The sequence below is a fragment of the Mustelus asterias genome, unplaced genomic scaffold (assembly GCF_964213995.1).
Source record: "Mustelus asterias unplaced genomic scaffold, sMusAst1.hap1.1 HAP1_SCAFFOLD_248, whole genome shotgun sequence".
Lineage (NCBI taxonomy): Eukaryota > Metazoa > Chordata > Chondrichthyes > Carcharhiniformes > Triakidae > Mustelus > Mustelus asterias.
The window spans coordinates 69,359-89,854 of NW_027590217.1; the positions used below are offsets into that span (position 1 = coordinate 69,359).

At 46.5% G+C, this 20,496-nt stretch overlaps 1 protein-coding gene across 1 annotated transcript in view; it reads left to right on the forward strand.

Moving 5' to 3' along the window:
* Positions 1-394: 394 nt before the first annotated feature.
* Positions 395-20,496, forward strand: part of LOC144485922 (immunoglobulin gamma-1 heavy chain-like) — a 37,621-nt gene continuing 17,519 nt past the window's right edge. The window contains exons 1-4 of the mRNA XM_078203984.1: positions 395-488; positions 608-911; positions 2,491-2,540; positions 16,470-16,784. Of these exons, the coding sequence (XP_078060110.1) occupies positions 443-488; positions 608-911; positions 2,491-2,540; positions 16,470-16,784 (715 nt within the window). The 5' untranslated portion in view covers positions 395-442. The remainder of the gene's footprint in view (positions 489-607; positions 912-2,490; positions 2,541-16,469; positions 16,785-20,496) is intronic.

Genomic DNA, 20,496 nt, shown 5'->3' on the forward strand with positions numbered 1-20,496 from the left:
CTCAGTCCCCTCTCTCTCAGGGAGATATCTGTACAGTGACTGGTGTCTCTTAGTCCCCTCTTTGTCAGGGAGATATCTGTACACTGACTGTCTCTCAGTCCCTATCTCAGGTAGAGATATATAAGTGCAGTCTCACAGGTTATCGGATCTACTCAAACTGTTTAACTTTGAAATAGATAGTAGAAAGTGTGACTAGATCTTGAATCTTATTATTGTTGCTGATCTGCCGCCTGTTGGATCAGTAAATAACTTGTTGAGGATTGAAATCTCTGCTGGAGGCGGGGACAGGAAGCTTCTGGTTTCAGTGGGTGGAGCTGCAGTTTGAGCTGTGGGACCCTCACTCACTCCACTTCCCTATTTAAACAGCACTGACTCCAGCTCCAAACAAAGTGGCTGTGAAGCAGCCGGTTTCTGGAGTGTCTGTGTCTGAATACACAGGACGATGGGGACTGCTCCTTATCTCTGTGTCCTTCTGTTCTGTCTGACAGGTGAGAGGTGCCGGGGCTTTGTCCCCACACAGTCTGATTATTCAGGGATTCTTCGATCATCTGTTTATCCAACGGGGTTTACGAAAGTCAACTCTCTTCTTTCTCTCTTTTATTAACAGGTGTCCGGTCTGATATCGTGCTGACCCAGCCCGAGTCCGTTGTGAAAAAGCCGGGGCAGTCAGTCAAACTGTCCTGTGCAGTCAGTGGGTTCGATATCAGCAGCTATGACATAAGCTGGGTGAAACAGGTCCCTGGGAAAGGGCTGGAGTGGTTACTGTCCTATCGTTCAGAAGGCAGCAAGTATTTCGCGTCTGGAATTGAAGGTCGATTTACCTCTTCTGCTGTCAGCACCATCTCTTACATAGAAATCACCAGTCTGAGAGTGGATGACACCGCCATCTATTACTGTGCGAGACATGCACAGTGAGAGGAAGCAGGGCTGGATTGGTACAAAAACTCAGAGAGACAATCTGCAGTCAGTGGAAGGAGCGAAAGGGGAGGAATGATCGCTCACCCTCAGTTATCAGCACGGATTTATTCCCGTCCTCGCCGTGCTGGGATCCGCCGCCCCTGGAACCGGGAGATGTGGGCGGCACGGTGGCACAGCGGGTTAGCACTGCTGCTGCTTCACAGCGCCAGGGGCCCAGGTTCGATTCCCGGCTTGGGTCACTGCCTGTGCAGAGTCTGCACGTTCTCCCCGTGTCTGCGTGGGTTTCCTCCGGGTGCTCCGGTTTCCTCCCACAGTCCGAAGATGTGCGGGTTAGGGGGATTGGCCGTGCTAAATTGCCCCTTCGTGTCAGGGGGATTAGCAGGATAAATATGTGGGGCGAAGGGGATAGGACCTGGGCGGGATTGTTGTTGGTGCAGGATCGATGGCCAAATGGCCTCCTTCTGCACTGTCGGGATTCGAGGATTCCATGACTATTATCTGGGAATTCCTGGGCTGCTGATGTGATGGGAAACCTGGGAGCTCACAGCAACTTGGGACACATCTAAAAAATCTCTCTAATAACTGAGACGTCACAGCTCAAACCAGCGTCAGTGTGAATCAGAGAACAGGATTGTTCACTTGTTGCAGTGTGGGTGTGGATTCAATGTGAAGTGACTGGATTCAGTGACAGTGAAAGGGGTGGAGGTTAATGTACAGCTGTGTATCACAGTGTCTCTTTTGAAATGGATGGGTTGGCACAGTGAGAGAGATGGGGGAATCCTCCATCAAGAACTTACCACAGGAAAGATATTTAAACTGGAGCTTTCGGGTGATATTACCGACCTTTATCTCATGGCCCGTGGATATAAATGAGATCCTGATTCAATAATCTGGGTGTGTGAACAACTTTCTTTGGAGATATTATTGGAAAGGGGAAAGAACAGTGAGTTACAGCGAGAGGTTGCAGAGCAATGAAAACTCCTTGTGGATCATCTCATCTTCCTGTAAAGTCCTGAAAGACCCCGAGTTTGACACCTGGTGTGTGGGGGACACACGGATACAGACTGAGGAGTTAATAAAGCTTCTGGCTGCTTGTCTGGTCATTTTATTTTGGGCTGGATCTTATACCCGTGGTTTATGGCCTGGGGTGAAGCACTGTGATACGACCACAGCGATAGAGAGCTTGACACAAACTCCCCCCGGTACAAATGACCGCGTGTATCAGAGTCTGTGTCCATGGATTCCACATTCCTGTTTCCCCAGAGTGAAATATCTCAGCACTGACTCGGATTGTCGGAAGAAAATGTGGATTTCTGGGAAAATAAAAGACAAAAAGGAGGCGATCCTGTTTCTCGGTAAAACGCAGGAGCTGGTGTTCGCAGACAGCAAAACTGCAAAAATATTTCATTTATTCATACATTTGGAACAGGATTAGGATGGAGTTTCAGAGCCAAATACAGCAAACTGCTGCTCCGGGTTAAAACATGGTTTAAGTTTACATTACCCTGAGATTATTACATATTGTGGACAAGTTCAGTTCTTGTATTGGGTGAATGAGGAGACAGAGCACAGTGACTATCTTGACTACTGGGGGAGCGGAACCTTCGTGGAAGTGACTTCAGGTAAGACAAACTTCTCAATTCCTTCCTTATCGAATGTTTATTTTCTTTAATTTGTGTTATTAGTGAATTTGATTGTTCAGTTGTAATGTGTGATTTACCTGAAATCAGTGAGATATTTCGAACAATGAAATGATTCTCTCTGAGAGAGCTGGATTACTGTCGAGACAAGAACATACCCAGTAATTGGAGCTGAAATCTGATAACTGGATTTACTCTCAAGGGTTAAAGTTTAACTCCACAGAATCGATTCTCAGAATCGAATAACGATTCCCGGATCTGTTCAGTGTGTTCTGCTTGATTCAGATTATAGTTTTCAGGACATTATGTTGGGGCAGGTTTGGTGATTTTGGATTTTCGGATATTTGCAGGTTGGGTTAGGATTTTGTTCTAATCTGAGTTCAAATATTTCATACAATTGTCTCATGATTTAATTGTTGGTGTCAGAGTGGTTTTAAATGTTATTTATTGCAGTTCAAACATTGCTGGAACAGTTTTTAGGTGTATAAAGAATGAGTTCTATGTTTCACTTGATAATTTAGTGATTGTGGAGGGGAAATGGTTCACACAGAGTGGGAAACAGGGACTTGTGTTTATAAAAAATACCTCATTCCAACAAGCTCAGCATAAAGCAGTGAGCTGTCCAGACAGACAGGAATCAGACTGCGTGTGGAATAGGATTGTCTTATTGAGACAGGATGTGATTTGTGCTTTGACAATAACTGTTAAACTGTCTGTGATTTACAAACACCCAATTGAGAGTTGAAATCATCTTTTGCCTCTGAAACCACAGGTCAGAGAGAACCTACATTGAGAACTGGAGAGGGTTTGTGTGGGAGAAACTGTTCCTGGGCACACACAGTAATGGGGCTGTTAATTGTTAATTTATTGGATCTGTTTTTTATCATCAGTTTTCTAATATTTACAATTATTGGATTAGATTTGATTTGATTTATTATTGTCACATGTATTAACATACAGTGAAAAGTATTGTTTCTTGCCCGATATACAGAGAAAGCATACCGTTCATAGAGAAGGAAAGGAGAGAGTGCAGAATGTAGTGTTACAGTCATAGCTCGGGTGCAGAGAAAGATCAACTTAATGCGAGGCAGGTCCATTCAAAAGTCTGACAGCAGCAGGGAAGAAGCTGTTCTTGAGTCGGTTGGGACGTGACCTCAGAGTTTTGTATCTTTTTCCCGACGGAAGAAGGTGGAAGAGAGAATGTCCGGGGTGCGTGGGGGGTCCTTAATTATGCTGACTGCTTTTCCCCGAGGCAGCGGGAAGTGTAGACAGAGTCAATGGATGGGAGGCTGGTTTGCGTGATGGATTGGGCTACATTCATGACCTTTTGTAGTTCCTTGCGGTCTTGGGCAGAGCAGGAGCCCCAGACCAAGCTGTGATACAACCAGAAAGAATGCTTTCTATGGTGCATCTGTAAAAGTTGGTGAGAGTCGTAGCTGACATGCCAAATTTCCTTCATCTTCTGAGAAAGTAGAGGCGTTGGTGGGGCTTTCTTAACTATAGTGTCGGCATGGGGGGACCAGGACAGGTTGTTGGTGATCTGGACACCTAAAAACTTGAAGCTCTCAACCCTTTCTACTTCATCCCCGTTGATGTAGACAGAAAAATGATTGGAAAAGAGAATTTTATATAAATACAGTAACTCAATAATTAAATATTGCCATGAGTAAGTCTGGACATCTTGTGGTGAAGTGATTCATGTCCCTGCCTCTGAGCCAGAGGCTCCAGGTTTGAGTCCCGCCCCAGGACTTGATGACCAAGGAAGGTGCATTCATAACACGACCAACAGGTTGAGCATCAACCTGTAAAATCCTCCCAGCGCACACCAATAGCAGGTGTTAAGAGCGGGAGAGAATCATGGTCAGTTACACTTGATGCAGAGATTGTGTTCCTCAAGCTATAAGCTTCTGGAAACAGGCGAGTGACCTATTCCGGGAAAATAACTTGCTGTGAAAGTCTGCCTTGTGCACCACTTGGTGGTTAGGATGGCACGGTGGCACAGTGGTTAGCACTACTGCTCCAGGGACCCGAGTTCGATTCCCGTCTGTACATTCTCCCCCGTGTCTCCGTGGGTTCACGCCGTGTGCTCCGGTTTCCTCCCCCAGTCCGGATGGCATGCGGGTTAGGTAAGAACATAAGAACATAAGAAATAGGAGCAGGAGTAGGCCATCTAGCCCCTCGAGCCTGCCCCGCCATTCAATAAGATCATGGCTGATCTGACGTGGATCAGTACCACTTACCCACCTGATCCCCATAACCCTTAATTCCCTTACCGATCAGGAATCCATCCATCCGCGCTTTAAACATATTCAGCGAGGTAGCCTCCACCACCTCAGTGGGCAGAGAATTCCAGAGATTCACCACCCTCTGGGAGAAGAAGTTCCTCCTCAACTCTGTCTTAAACCGACCCCCCTTGATTTTGAGGCTGTGTCCTCTAGTTTTAACTTCCTTACTAAGTGGAAAGAATCTCTCCGCCTCCACCCTATCCAGCCCCCGCATTATCTTATAAGTCTCCATAAGATCCCCCCTCATCCTTCTAAACTCCAACGAGTACAAACCCAATCTCCTCAGCCTCTCCTCATAATCCAAACCCCTCATCTCCGGTATCAACCTGGTGAACCTTCTCTGCACTCCCTCCAATGCCAATATATCCTTCCTCATATAAGGGGACCAATACTGCACACAGTATTCCAGCTGCGGCCTCACCAATGCCCTGTACAGGTGCATCAAGACATCCCTGCTTTTATATTCTATCCCCTTCGCAATATAGGCCAACATCCCATTTGCCTTCTTGATCACCTGTTGTACCTGCAGACTGGGCTTTTGCGTCTCATGCACAAGGACCCCCAGGTCCCTTTGCACGGTAGCATGTTTTAATTTGTTTCCATTGAGATAGTAATCCCATTTGTTATTATTTCCTCCAAAGTGTATAACCTCGCATTTCTCAACGTTATACTCCATTTGCCATATCCTCGCCCACTCACTCAGCCTGTCCAAATCTCTCTGCAGATCTTCTCCGTCCTCCACACGATTCACTTTTCCACTTATCTTTGTGTCGTCTGCAAACTTCGTTACCCTACACTCCGTCCCCTCCTCCAGATCATCTATATAAATGGTAAATAGTTGCGGCCCGAGTACCGATCCCTGCGGCACGCCACTAGTTACCTTCCTCCAACCGGAAAAACACCCATTTATTCCGACTCTTTGCTTCCTGTTGGATAGCCAGTCCCCAATCCACTTTAACACACTACCCCCAACTCCGTGTGCCCTAATCTTCTTCAGTAGCCTTTTATGGGGCACCTTATCAAACGCCTTTTGGAAATCCAAAAACACCGCATCCACCGGTTCTCCTCCATCAACCGCCCTAGTCACATCTTCATAGGTGCATCGGACGTGCTAAATTCTCGCTCAGTGTACCTGAACAGGCGCCGGAGTGTGGCGACTAGAGGATTTTCACAGTAACAGTAACTGGAAAGAGTGCAGAAGAGATTTACTAGGATGCAACCGGGACTTGATGGTTTGAATTAGAAGGAGAGGCTGGGTAGACTGGGACTTTTTTCTCTGAGCATAGGAGGCTAAGGGGTGATCATAAAGAGGTCTATAAAATAATGAGGGGCACAGATCAGCTGGATAGTCAATATCTTTTCCCAAAGGTTGGGCAGTCTAAAACTAAAGGGCATAGGTTTAAGGTGAGAGGGGAGAGACACAAAAGGATCCAGAGGGGCAATTTTTTCACACAGAGGATGGTGAGTGTCTGGAACGAGCTGCCAGAGGTAGTAGTGGAGGCAGGTACAATTTTGCCTTTTAAAAAGCATTTAGATAGTTACATGGGTACGATGGGTATAGAGGGATATGGGCCAAACGCGGACAATTGGGACTAGCTTTGGGGTTAAAAAGAAAGGGTGGCATGGACAAGTTGGGCTGAAGGGGCTGTTTCCATGCTGTCAACTTCCATGACTTTATAACTTTATTGCAGTGTTAATGTAAGCCTACTTGTGACACTAATAAATAAACTTTAAACTAGGAGCGGGGAGAGAAACAACAGCAATGTGCGTGAGTACAACAGGAAGGAATCAGATTTCTTATTGCACTGTTAGTGCAACAAGGTTGGATATTCTGATCGCCCCTTTTAATGGAGACAGTGTCCCCCAATTTAACTTTGCCGTGTGGGAAACTAAATGATCCTTTTATAGGTTCAGGTTTATGGTCCATTCAAGTTAAAGGAATCCAGTGACATCTCTAAACCCGTGGGAGTGGGAGAGAGAGGGATTTGTGAAGGGAATTGCAGTCTCTAAATATTTCAGTGAAATTTCCCCAGGATCTATTCATAATTATTTTTCTGCATTGAATTGGTTTATTTCAATAACATCATTAACTAAATTAACATGAAAGGACAATGGTGGTTTCAATATGTACCCCAGAGGAACTGAATCCAAACAGAGGAACTTTACAAAGAGCTCCCAGGAAACTTTCATTATCCCTCCCTCCATCACCCGGATTCCACGGTGCAGAAATTCATCTCGGGTGATGATACAAAATGGTTGCTATCAGATCAGCGACCCGTTATACCCAGCGCCTGATATTTAATTCAATTCACAGCAATGGAACTGAATAACAGACTCTGTGTCTCAAGAGCAGGCAACCCGATAACCGCCCCTTTGGTGTGACGAGTTTCTAGCTTGCGAGTCATAGAAGTTTACAGCATGGAAAATGGCCCTTCGACCCTTTCTTTTTAACCCCTAAGCTAATCCCTATTGCCTGCGTTTGGCCCATATCCCCCTATACCCACCTTACCCATGTAACTGTATAAATGCTTTTTAAAAGACAAAATTGTACCCGCCTCTACTACTACCTCTGGCAGCTTGTTCCAGACACTCACCACCCTCTTTGTGAAAAAATTGCCCCTCTGGATACTTTTGTATCTCTCCCCTCTCACCTTAAACCTATGCCCTCTAGTTTTAGACTCCCCTACCTTTGGGAAAAGATGTTGATGATCTAACTGGGCGGCATGGTGGCACAGTGGTTAGCACTGCTGCCTCACAGCGCCAGGATTCCAGGTTCAATTCCAGCCTTGGGTCACTGTCTGTGTGGAGGTTGCACATTCTCCCTGTGTCTGTGTGGGTTTCCTCCGGGTGCTCCGGTTTCCTCCCACACTCCAAAGATGTGTAGGTTAGGTGGATTGGCCATGCTAAATTGAGCCTAGTGTCAGGAGGATTAACTCGGGTAAATGCGTGGGGTTACGGAAATAGGGCCTGGGTGGGATTGTGGTTGGTACAGACTCAATGGGCCAAGTGGACCCCTTCTGCACTGTAGGGATTCTATTGATTCTATGAACTGATCTGTGCCCCTCATTATTTTATAGACCTCTATAAGATCATCCCTAAGTCTCCTACGCTCCAGAGAAAGAAGTCTCAGTCCATCCAGTCTCTCCTCATAACTCAAACTATCAAGTCCCGGTAGCATCCTCGTGAATCTTTTCTGCACTTTTTCTAGTTTAACAATATCCTTTGTGTTTTATTCTCACACAGGCTGTGTGGTGGAATCATCATGTAGATAGGTTGAGTGAGTGGGTAAAGATGGGGTATAATGTGGGGAAATGTGAAGCTGTTCACTTTGGAAGGAACAATAAAAAAGCAGAGAATTACTTAAATGGAGAATGCCTGCAGAAATCCAAGGTGCAGAGGGATCTGGGTGCTCTAGTGCATGAATCACAAAAGGTCAATAGGCAGGTACAGCGAGTCATTAAGAAGGCTAACGGAATGCGATCCGGTAGGACGAGAGAAATTGAACATAAAACGGAGTGGGGGGAGGGGGTTACGCTTCAGTTATTCATGGCATTGGTGAGACTGTATCTCAAATACGACGATTTTGGTCTCCTAATTTAATCAACGATGTAAATGTGTTGGAGGCAGTACAGAGGAAGTTTACCAGATTGGTACCTGGACTGAACCTCTGGTCTTATGAGGAAAGGTTGGACAGGCTGGGCTTGTTTCCACTGGAGTTTAGAAGAGTGAGGGGTGACTTGAATGAAGTCTAAAAGATTCTGAACGATGTTGATAAGGTGGAAGTGGAAAGGATGCTAAATTCTCTTTGATTTGATTTGAGTTATTATTGTCACCGACATTGGGATACAGTGAAAAGTATTGTTTCTTGTGCACTATACAGACAGAACATTACCTTACAGAGAGAAGGAAAGGAGAGGGTGCAGAATGTAGTGTTACAGTCATAGCGAGGGTTTAGAGAAAGATCAATTGAATGTGTATATATGCATATAGCGATTTGATTTGATTTGATTTATTATTGTCACATGTATTAACATATAGTGAAAAGTCTTGTTCCTTGCGCGCTCTACAAAGCATACCGTTCATAGAGAAGGAAAGGAGAGAGCGCAGAATGTAGTGTTACAGTCATGGCTAGGGTGTAGAGAAAGATCAACTTAATGCGAGGTAGGTCCATTCAAAAGTCGGACAGCAGCAGGGAAGAAGCTGTTCTTGAGTCGGTTGGTACGGGTCCTCAGACTTTTGTATCTTTTTCCCGAGGGAAGAAGGTGGAAGAGAGAATGTCCAGGGTGTGTGGGGGGTCCTTGATTATGCTGACTGCTTTTCCCTGAGGCAGCGGGAAGTGTAGACAGAGTCAATGGATGGGAGGCTGGTTTGCGTGATGGACTGGGCTACATTCACGACATTTTGTAGTTCCTTGCGGTTTTGGGCAGAGCAGGAGCCCCATACCAAGCTGTGATACAACCAGAAAGGATGCTTTCTATGGAGCATCTGTAAAAGTTGCTGAGAGTCATAGCGGACCTGTCAAATTTCCTCAGCGTCCTGAGAAAGTAGAGGTTTTGGTGGGGTTCCTTAACTATAGTGTTCTTTAACGATAGCTTGTGGATGACTGAAGAAGTAGGGGGGAGCTGTTTTAAAATTAGGAGTTGCTCTTTTAGTACAGAGATGAGGAGAAATATTTACTCTCAGAGGGTTGTGCGACTTTGGGACTCTCTGCCTCAGAAGGTGGTGGAGTGCGAGGGTCACTGAATATCTTTAAGATAAATAGATCAATGGACAGATTCTTGTTAAGGAAGGAAATCAAAGGTGATCGGGAGTAGAAGGGAATGTGGAATTCGAAACACAAATAGATGACCCACGATCTTATTGAATGGTGGAGCGCGTTTAAGGGGCCTAATGGCTGCTTCTATTCCTATTTAAGACTATAAGACATAGGGGCAGAATTAGACCACTCGGCCCATCGAGTCTGCTCCGCCATTCAATCCTGGCTGGTATTTTTCTCATCCCCATTCTCCTGCCTTTCCCCCATAACCCCTGACCCCCTTATTAATCAAGAACTTATCAATCTCTGTCTTAAAGACACTCAATGACCCGGCCTCCACAGCCTTCTGCAGCAAAGAGTTCCACAGATTCACCACTCTCTGGCTGAAGAAATTCCTCCTCATCTCTGTTTTAAAGGATCGTCCCTTTACCCTGAGGTTGTGCCCTCTGGTTCTAGTTTTTCCCATAGTGGAAACATCCTCTCCACGTCCACTCTATCCAGGCCTCGCAGTATCCTGTAAGTTTCAATCAGATCCCCCCTCATCCTTCTAAACTCCAACGAGTACGGATCCAGAGTCCTCAACCGTTCCTCATACGACAAGCTCTTCATTCTGGGGATCATTCTTGTGAACCTCCTCTAGACCCTTTCCAAGGCCAGCTCATCCTTCCTTAGATACGGGGCCCAAAACTGCTCTCAGTACTCCAAATGGGGTCTGACTAGAGCCTTATACAGCCTCAGAAGTACATCCCTGCTCTTGTATTCTGGCCCTCTCGACATGAATGTTAACATTGCATTTGCCTTCCTAACTGCCGACTGAACCTGCACGTTAACCTTATTTCACACGTGTTGTATGTATTACTGAGCACAAACACTGAGTGAGGGGTTACCTTACCTGGAATAAATACCTCAGTCGGTGATTCCAATTCACATTGATCTTTACCAGAAAGATGTTGGAAACTGGACAGTCAAATATTTCTCATGCCCAGATGATTCTCAACATTATTTTTTACCGTGGTTATTGTTCAGCATCTTGTCTGAATTCAGTCGCTGGGTTCCACTTTTTTCTTTTACTCTTTTCTTTTTTCTTCTCATCTTTTAACCTCTTGTCTTTCTTCCTCGGTCTTTCTCTATTTTCTCTCCCCCTCAGGTTTTTTTCCTTTGCTTTTCATAGAATCTACAGTGCAGAAGGAGGCCATTCAGCCCATCAAGCCTGCACCGACCACAATCCCACCCAGGTCCTGTCCTATCCCCGTAACCCCACGTATCTACCTTCCTAATCCCCCTGACATTCGGGTCAATTTATCAAGGCCAATCAACCTAACCCGCACATCTTCGGACTGTGGGAGGAAACCAGAGCACGCGGAGGAAAGCCACGCAGACACGGGGAGAACGTGCAAACTCCGCACGGACAGTGACCCGAGGCCGGAATTGAACCCGGGTCCCTGGCACTGTGAGGCAGCAGTGCTAACCACTGCGCCACCTTTCAGTCTTTCATTCTCTTCCCTTTTTGAATTGCTTTGCCGCTCGCTCTGTCTTTCTCCCTCCCTCTCACTCGGTGTCCCACAAGTCGAATACATTCGTAGCACGGAAGGAGGCCATTCAGCCCATCAAGTTCATGCCAGTCGACAGAAATCTGAAGGCACTAACCCCATTTCCCAGCGCTTGGCCCATATCCCTGAAGGTAATGGCATTGCAAGTGAATATCTAAATACCTCTTCAATGTGACGAGAGTTTCTGAATCAACGACCCTTTCAGACATCGAGCTCCAGACTCCCACCACTCTCTGGGTGAAAAAGTTTCTCCTCCACACCCCTCTTAACCTTCCACCTCTGACCTTAAATCAATGATCCCTGATTGTTGATGCCTCCTATCTCTCTGTCCACCCTCTCATAATCTCATACACGCCTATCAGGTCCCCTCTCAACCTTCACTGCTCCAAGGAAAACAGCGCCAACCGATCCAATCTTTCCTCAGAGCTCAGGCCCTCCAGCCCAAGCAGCACCCTGGAAAATCTCCTCTGCACCCTCTCCAGTGCAGTCACATCCTGATGGGGTGACCTGAACTGCAGGCAGTACTCTAATTGTGACTCAAGAAGCATCTTGTACAGTTCCAGCATGACCTCCCTGCTCTTATATTCTATACCTCGGCAAATAAAGACAAGTATCCCATATACCTTCTTAACCAGCTTATAAGACCATCTGACATAGGAACAGAATGAGGCCACTCGGCCCATCGAGTCTGCTCCGCCATTCAATCATGGCTGATATTTTTCTCATCCCCATTCTCCTGCCTTTTCCCCATAACCCCCGATCCCCTTATTAATCAGGAACCTATCTATCTCTGTCTTAAAGACACTCAATGACCTGGCCTCCACAGCCTTCTGCAGCAAAGAGTTCCACAGATTCACCACTCTCTGGCTGAAGAAATTCCTCCTCATCTCTGTTTTAAAGGATCGTCCCTTTACCCTGAGGTTGTGCCCTCTGGTTCTAGTTTTTCCGTCTAGTGGAAACATCCTCTCCACGTCCACTCTATCTAGGCCTCGCGGTATCCTGTAAGTTTCAATAAGATCCCCCTCATCCTTCTAAACTCCAACGAGTACAGGCCCAGAGTCCTCAACCCATTCCTCATACGACAAGCTCTTCATTCCAGGGATCATTCTTGTGAACCTCCTCTGGACCCTTTCCAAGGCCAGCTCATCCTTCCTTAGATACGGGGCCCAAAACTGCTCACAATACTTCAAATGGGGTCTGACCAGAGCCTTATACAGCCTCAGAAGTACATCCCTGCTCTTGTATTCTAGCCCTCTTGACATGAATGCTAACATTGCATTTTCCTTCCTAACTGCCGACTGAACCTGCACGTTAACCTGAAGAGAATCTTGAACAAGGACTCCCAAGTCCCTTCGTGTTACTCATTTCCCCATTGAGAAAATAGTCTGTGCCTCCATTCCTTCTTCCAAAGTGATAACCTCACACTTTTCCACATTGTAATTCCATCTGCCGCTTCTTTGCCCACTCTCCTAACCTACCAAAGTGCTGCAAAATGCTCGGGGACATTGTGAGGACATGAAAGGTGCTTAATGCAGCTTCTTTCTTTCACAACCCCTTGTAATTCATGACCATCAATATTAGTGAATATAACAAGGGGGGTGGGGGAGGTGGGTTTGAAATAAGAACTGGGAGCAGGAGTCGGCTTACGGGACTGAGCTGTATTTCATGGGGTGGAGGCATCACTGGGAAAGCCAGCATTTGTGGCCCATCCCTGATTGCCCTTGAACTGAGTGTCTCGCTTGGCCATTTCAGAGGGTAGGTAGGAGTCGGGGATGCGATGGTCCAGTGGTATTATCGCTAGACTATTAATCTCGAAACCCAGCGAATGTTCTGGGGACCTGAGTTCGAATCCTGCCACGGCAGATGGTGGAATTTGAATTCAATAAAATATCTGGAATTAAGAACCTACTGATGACCATGAAACCATTGTCGATTGTCAGAAAAACCCATCTGGTTCAGTAATGTCCTTTAGGGAAGGAAATCTGGTCCTTACCCCGGTCTGGCCTACATGTGACTCCAGAGCCACAGCAATGTGGTTGACTCGCAACTCCCTCAGTCTCCTAGAGAGGGGCAGTAAATGCTGGCCAGCCAGCGACGCCCATGTCCCACAAATGAATAAATAAATCCAACCACATTGCTGTGGCTCTGGAGTTACATGTAGGCCAGACCAGGTAAGGAAGGCAGATTTCCTTCTCTAAAGGACATTAGTGAACCAGATGTCAATGATAGTTTCATGGTTGCCATCACTGAGGCTAACTTTCTCGTCCAGATTTGGAAATTGAATTTAAATTTCACCACTGACCACGCTGGAAGTTGAACCCATGTCCCCAAAGCATTAGCCCGAGCTCTGAATTATTGGTGCATTGACATGACCATTACACCTTTTGGTGGTGATACTGCAATTCTATGTTTTGCTGTTTTTTCAGAAAGAGACTTTAACTTACACAATAATAAGAACATAAGAACTAGGAGCAGGAGTCGGCCATCTGGCCCCTCGAGTCTGCTCCGCCATTCAATAAGATATTTTCGTGGACTCAGCTCCACTTACCCGCCCGCTCCCCATAACCCTTAATTCCTTCACTGTTCAAAAATCTATCTATCCTTGCCTTAAAAACATTCAATGAGGAAGCCTCAACTGGGCAGGGAATTCCACAGATTCACAACCCTTTGTGTGAAGAAGTTCCTCCTCAACTCAGTCCTAAATCTACTCCCCCTTATTTTGAGGCCATGCCCCCTAGTTCTAGTTTCACCCGCCAGTGGAAACAACTTCCCTGCTTCTATCTTATCTATTCCCTTCATAATCTTATATGTTTCTATAAGATCTCCCCTCATTCTTCTGAATTTCAGTGAGTATAGCCCCAGTCTACTCAGTCTCTCTTCATAAGCCAACCCTCTCAACTCCAGAATCAACCTCGTGAATCTCCTCTGCACCCCCTCCAGTGCCAGTATATCCTTTCTCAAGTAAGGAGACCAAAACTGTACACAGTAACTCCAGGTGTGGCCTCACCAGCACCTTATACAGCTGCAACATAATCTCGCTGTTTTAAACTCCATCCCTCTAGCAATGAAGGGCAAAATTCCATTTGCCTTCTTCATTACCTGTTGCACCTGCAGACCAACTCCTTGTGATTCCTGCACAAGGACACCCAGGTCCCTCTGCACAGCAGCATGCTGCAACTTTTTACCATTTAAATAATAGTCCATTTTGCTGTTATTCCGACCAAAATGGATGACTCCACATTTACCAACATTGTATTCCATCTGCCAGACCCTCGCCCACTCACTTAGACTATCTATATCCCTTTGCAGACTTTCAGCGTCCTCTGCACACTTTGCTCTGCCACTCATCTTGGTGTCATCTGCGAATTCTGACACACTTGAACCCCAACTCCAATCATCGATGTAAATCGTAAACAATTGTGGTCCCAACACTGATCCCTGAGGCACACCACTAGTCACTAGTTGCGTTCCCAACAATGGCTGGAAATTTCCCGTTGCGCCTGCCGCAGGAATTGTAGCGAGCGGGATAGAAGAATCGGGAGACCATTTAAAGGTGTGTTGAGCTCAGGTGGGAAATTTCCAGTCTTGGGATGCACGCTGCCAGAAAAATCTCGCACAATGTCTTTCACAACTGCAAAACGTCCCAAAGGGCGTTTCTGAATTGGAGACGCGAGTCTGATGCAGGGAAACACAGCAGCCAAACTGTGCACAGCAAGATTCCTCCAGCAGCAATGTAATATTGTTCCAAATAATCGGATTTAGTGATGTTGGATCAGGGATGAACATTGGCCATGGCACTGGGGAGAAGGTCCTTGCTCTTCTGTGAAAGTGGCCATGCGGGGGGTGCCTCGATTTAACCTCTCGTGTGCAATACGGCACTTCGCACAGCACATCGCAGCCTCAGCACTGCATTGGAATGTCAGCCTATTCCCCCTTGTTGGAGAGACTACAACGAGGGGACACATTTAAAAATAACCTGAAGATGGGGGCAAATTCTTTCTCTCAGGGGGTCGGAATATGTGGAATTCACTTCCCAGGACGGCAGTGGGACATGGTCATTGAATATTTTCCAGGCTGATCCAGATAGGTTCTTGGTTAACAAGGGAGTCAAAGGTTACCAGGCTGATTCCGGGGATGGCGGGGCTAATGTAGGAGGAGAGATTGACTAGGTTAGGATTGTTTTTGATCTAATTTGATTTGATTTGATTTATTATTGTCACATGTATTAACATACAGTGAAAAGTATTGTTTCTTGCGCGCTATACAGACAAAGCATACCGTTCATGGAGAAGGAAAGGAGAGTGCAGAATGTAGTGTTACAGTCACAGCTAGGGTGCAGAGAAAGATCAACTTAATGCGAGGTAGGTCCATTCAAAAGTCTGACGGCAGCAGCAGGGAAGAAGCTGTTCTTGAGTCGGTCGGTACGTGACCTCAGACTTTTGTATCTTTTTCCTCGACGGGAAGAAGGTGGAAGAGAGAATGTCCGGGGTGTGTGGGGGGGTCCTTAATTATGCCGGCTGCTTTTCCCCGAGGCAGCGGGAAGTGTAGACAGAGTCAATGGATGGGAGGCTGGTTTGCGTGATGGATTGGGCTACAATCACGACCTTTTGTAGTTCCTTGCGGTCTTGGGCAGAGCAGGAGCCCCAGACCAAGCTGTGATACATCCAGAAAGAATGCTTTCTATGGTGCATCTGTAAAAGTTGGTGAGAGTTGTAGCTGACATGCCAAATTTCTTTAGTCTTCTGAGAAAGTTTTCGCTGGAGTTCAGACGAATGAGAGGGGATCTCGTAGAGACTTATAAAATTCTAACAGGTCTAGACAGAATAGATGGAGGGAGGATGTTCCTGATGGTGGGGGGGGAGTCCAGAACCAGGGCTCACAGTCTGAAGAGTCAGGGTAGACCATTTAGGATGGAGGTGAGGGGACATTTCTTCACCCAGAGAGTGGTGAGTCTGTGGAATTCATTACCACAGGAAGTAGTTGATGCCAAAACATTGAATGTATCCAAGAGGCGGCTGGATATAGCACTTGGGGCGAACGGGATCAAAGGTTATGGGGAGAAAGCAGGATTAGGCTATTGAGTTGGATGATCAGCCATAATGGTGATGAATGGCGGAGCAGGCTCGAAGGGCTGAATGGCCTCCTCCTTCTCCTATCTTCTATGTTATAGGGGCAGACAGGAAAGTAGAATGCGGCCACAATCAGATAAGCTGCGATCAAACGGCGGAGCAAGCTGGAAGGTCTGAATAGCCACCTCCTGCTGCATGTTTGTATATATTTATTTACGAAGCTTATCCATGTGCAATTATTTATATTTCAGTTACCCAGACTGCACCATTGGTCTACATCCCCAACCCTTCCTGTGACGTGAACTCAAACCAAGGTGAGATCAGCCTCGTCTGCCTGGTCAAGGACTTTCAACCCAAGGACATCACTCAGACATGGTCCAGGAACAATAGGGTCATTACGACTGGAATCAAGAAGTTTCCGCCAGTCCAGGGGAGAGACATGAAATACACAATGAGCAGTGTGCTCAAAGTCTCTGCGTCAGATTGGAATACCAATAGTGTCTACCACTGCAAGGCGGGCCACGACTCCAACACAATGGTGGAACGGCAATACACAAGACCTAAAAGTTAGTAAAGATATTATTTTCCATCTAAAACTGTTAGACCATAAGACACAGGAGCAGAATTAGGCCAGTCGGCCCATTGCATCTGCTCTACCATTCAATCCTGGCTGATATTTTTCTCATCCCCATTCTCCTGCCTTTTCTCCATAACCCCTGATCCCCTTATTAATCAAGAACCTATCTATCTCTGTCTTAAAGACACTCAATGACCCGGCCTCCACAGCCTTCTGCGGCAAAGAGTTCCACAGATTCACCACTCTCTGGCTGAAGAAATTCCTCCTCATCTCTGTTTTAAAGGATCGTCCCTTTAGCCTGAGGTTGTGCCCTCTGGTTCTAGTTTTTCCTACTAGTGGAAACATCCTCTCCACGTCCACTCTATCCAGGCCTCGCAGTATCCTGTAAGTTTCAATAAGATCCCCCCCTCATCCTTCCAAACTCCAACGAGAACAGACCCAGAGTCCTCAATCGTTCCTCATACGACAAGCTCTTCATTCCAGGGATCATTCTTGTGAACCTCCTCTGGACTCTTTCCAAGGCCAGCACATCCTTCCTTAGATATGGGGGCCAAAACTGCTCACAATACTCCAAATGGGGTCTGACCAGAGCCTTTTACAGCCTCAGACGTACATCCCTGCTCTTGTATTCTCGCCCTCTGTTGGTGTGGAGGAGGTGAAATTGGACAAGAAAACTTCAGCAGCCAATGTAAGAGGTTGTTGCACAATACCAAATCTTTTACCCCTGTACGCCAGCGTAAAACCATAAGACATAAGACATAGGAACAGATTTAGGCCACTCGGCCCATCGAGTCTGCTCCGCCATTCAATCATGGCTGATATTTTTCTCATCCCCATTCTCCTGCCTTTTCTGCATCACCCCTGATCCCCTTATTAATCAAGAACTTATCAATCTCTGTCTTAAAGACACTCAATGACCCGGCCTCCACAGCCTTCTGTGGCAAAGAGTTCCACAGATTCACCACTCTCTGGCTGAAGAAATTCCTCCTCATCTCTGTTTTAAAGGATTGTCCCTTTAGCCTGAGGTTGTGCCCCCTGGTTCTAGTTATTCCTACAAGTGGAAACATCCTCTCCGCATCCACTCTATCCAGGCCTCGCAGTATCCTGTAAGTTTCAATTAAAAACCCACCCTTATCCTTCTAAACTCCAACGAGTATAGATCCAGAGTCCTCAACTGTTCCTCATACGACAAGCTCTTCATTCCAGGGGTCATTCTTGTGAACCTCCTCTGGACCCTTTCCAAGGCCAGCACATCCTTCCTTAGATACGGGGCCCAAAACTGCCTATATTACTCCAAATGGGGTCTGACCAGAGCCTTATGCAGCCTCAGTAGTACATCCCAGCTCTTGTATTCTCGCCCTCTGTTGGTAAGGAGGAGGTGAAATTGGGCAAGAAAACCTCAGCAATCAATGTAAGAGGTTGTTGCACAATACCTGCTGGTTATAAAAGAAAGGGCAATGGGCTCCCATCAGATTTGAGAAGACTGATTGTGACTCCTTGAACCAAGAAAGGAAGGCAACAGGATGCTGCAAACTACAGGCCAGATAGCTTAACATCCATCGCAGGGTAATTGCTGGAATCTTTCATTAAGGAAGTTATAGTTGGGCACTGAGAAAACCTCAATTCATTCAAGCAGAGTCAACATGGCTTTCTGAAGGGAAATCACCTTTGATTAATTTATGGGAGGGTTCTTTAAGGAAGTAGCAAGCAACATGGATAAAGGGGAATCTGTAGATGTGATGTTTAGATTTCCAGGAGGCATTTGACAAGGCGCCACATCAAAGGTTCCTCCACAAAATAAGAGCTCACAGTGCCAGGTGGGAGAGGGTAACATATTAGCATGCATGGAGGGTCGGTTAGCAACAGGAAGCAGAGAGTAGGAATAATGGATCTATTTCCGATTGGCTGGCAAGATGTGATGAGTAGAGTGTCACAGAGATCACTGCCGAGGCCTGAAATATTTACCACCACTTGGATGAAGGGGCTGATTGTATAGTTACGACGTTTGCCCGATGACGCAAAGATAGGTGAGAAAATAAGTCGCAAAAAAGGACATCAGGAGTCTGCAAAGGGACACAGGTAGGTTAATTTGGTCGATGGGGGACAATGTGGGAGAATGTGAACCTGTCCACTTTGGCAGGAAGGATAAAAATGCAGCGTATTACTTCAACAAAGAGAGAGAGATTGCAGAACTCAGGGATACAGAGGGATCTGGGTGTCCTGGTACATAACATAGGGGTGGGGGAGGAAAGGTTAGACATACTGGACCTGCATTCATTGGAGTTTAGAAGATTGCGAAGTGATCTTGTTGAATCATATGAGATCCTGAGGGTACTTGACAGGGTGCGTGATGAAAGGAAGTTTCCCTTGTGGAACAAGATAGAACGGGGGGGACACAGTTTGAAAATAAGGGGTCTTCTGTTTAATCATAGAATCCCTACAGTGCAGAAGAAGGCCATTCGGCCCATCGAGTCTGCACTGACAACAATCCCAACCAGGCCCTATCCCCGTAACCTCTCATATTTACCCGACTAATCCCCTTGACACTGAGGGACAATTTAGCACGGCCAATCCACCTATCAGCACGCCTTTTGGACTGTGGGAGGAAACTGGAGCACCTGGAGGAAACCCATGCAGACACGGGGAGAACGTGCAGACTTGCACAGACAGTGACCCAAGGCCGGAATTGAACCTGGGTCCCTGGCCCTGTGAGGCAGCAGTGCTAACCCACTGTGGCGCCGTGCTTCTTAAGATGGGGATGAGAAGAAACCTTTTCTCACAGAGAACAAAGACCAAAGAACAAAGAAAATTACAGTAAAGGAACAGGCCCTTAGGCCCTCCAAGCCTGCACCGACCGTGCTGCCCGACTGAACTAAAACTCCCTACCCTTCTGGGGACCAGATCCCTCTATTCCCATCTCATTCATGTATTTGTCAAGGCACTTTAAAAGTCTCTTTAAATACTCTTTAAAAGTCACTATCTGCTTCCACTCCCTCCCCCGGCAACGAGTTCCAGGCACCCACCACCCTCTCTGTAAAAAACTTGCCTCGTACATCTCCTTTAAACCTTTCCCCTCGCATCTTAAACCTGTGCCCCCCAATAATTGACTCTTTCACCATGGGAAAAATCTTCTGACTATCCACTCTGTCCATGCCCCTCATAATTTTGTAGACTTCTATCAGGTCGCCCCTCAACCTCCGTCGTTCCAGTGAGAACAAACCAAGTTTCTCCAACCTCTCCTCATAGCTAATGCCCTCCATACCAGGCAACATCCTGGTCAATCTTTTCTGTTCCCTCTCCAAAGCCTCCACATCTTTCTGGTAGTGTGGCAACCAGAATTGAACACTGTATTCCAAGTGCGGCCTAACTAAGGTTCTATAAAGCTGTAACATAACTTGCCAATTTTTAAACTCAATGTCCCGGCCGATGAAGGCAAGCATACTGTATGCCTTCTTGACAACCTTCTCCACCTGCGTTGCCACTTTCAGTGACCTGTGTACCTGTACACCCAGATCCCTTTGCCTATCAATACTCTTAAGAGGGTGGTGAATCCTTGAAACCCAGACAGCGGTGGAGACTGGGTCAGTCGATATTATTAAGGCAGAGAGACGGATAGATTCTGACTAACAAGGGAGTTACAGGTTATCAGGGGGAGGCGGAGTGCAGAGTTGAGGCTAAACTTGTCCCCATGTGGAGAACCA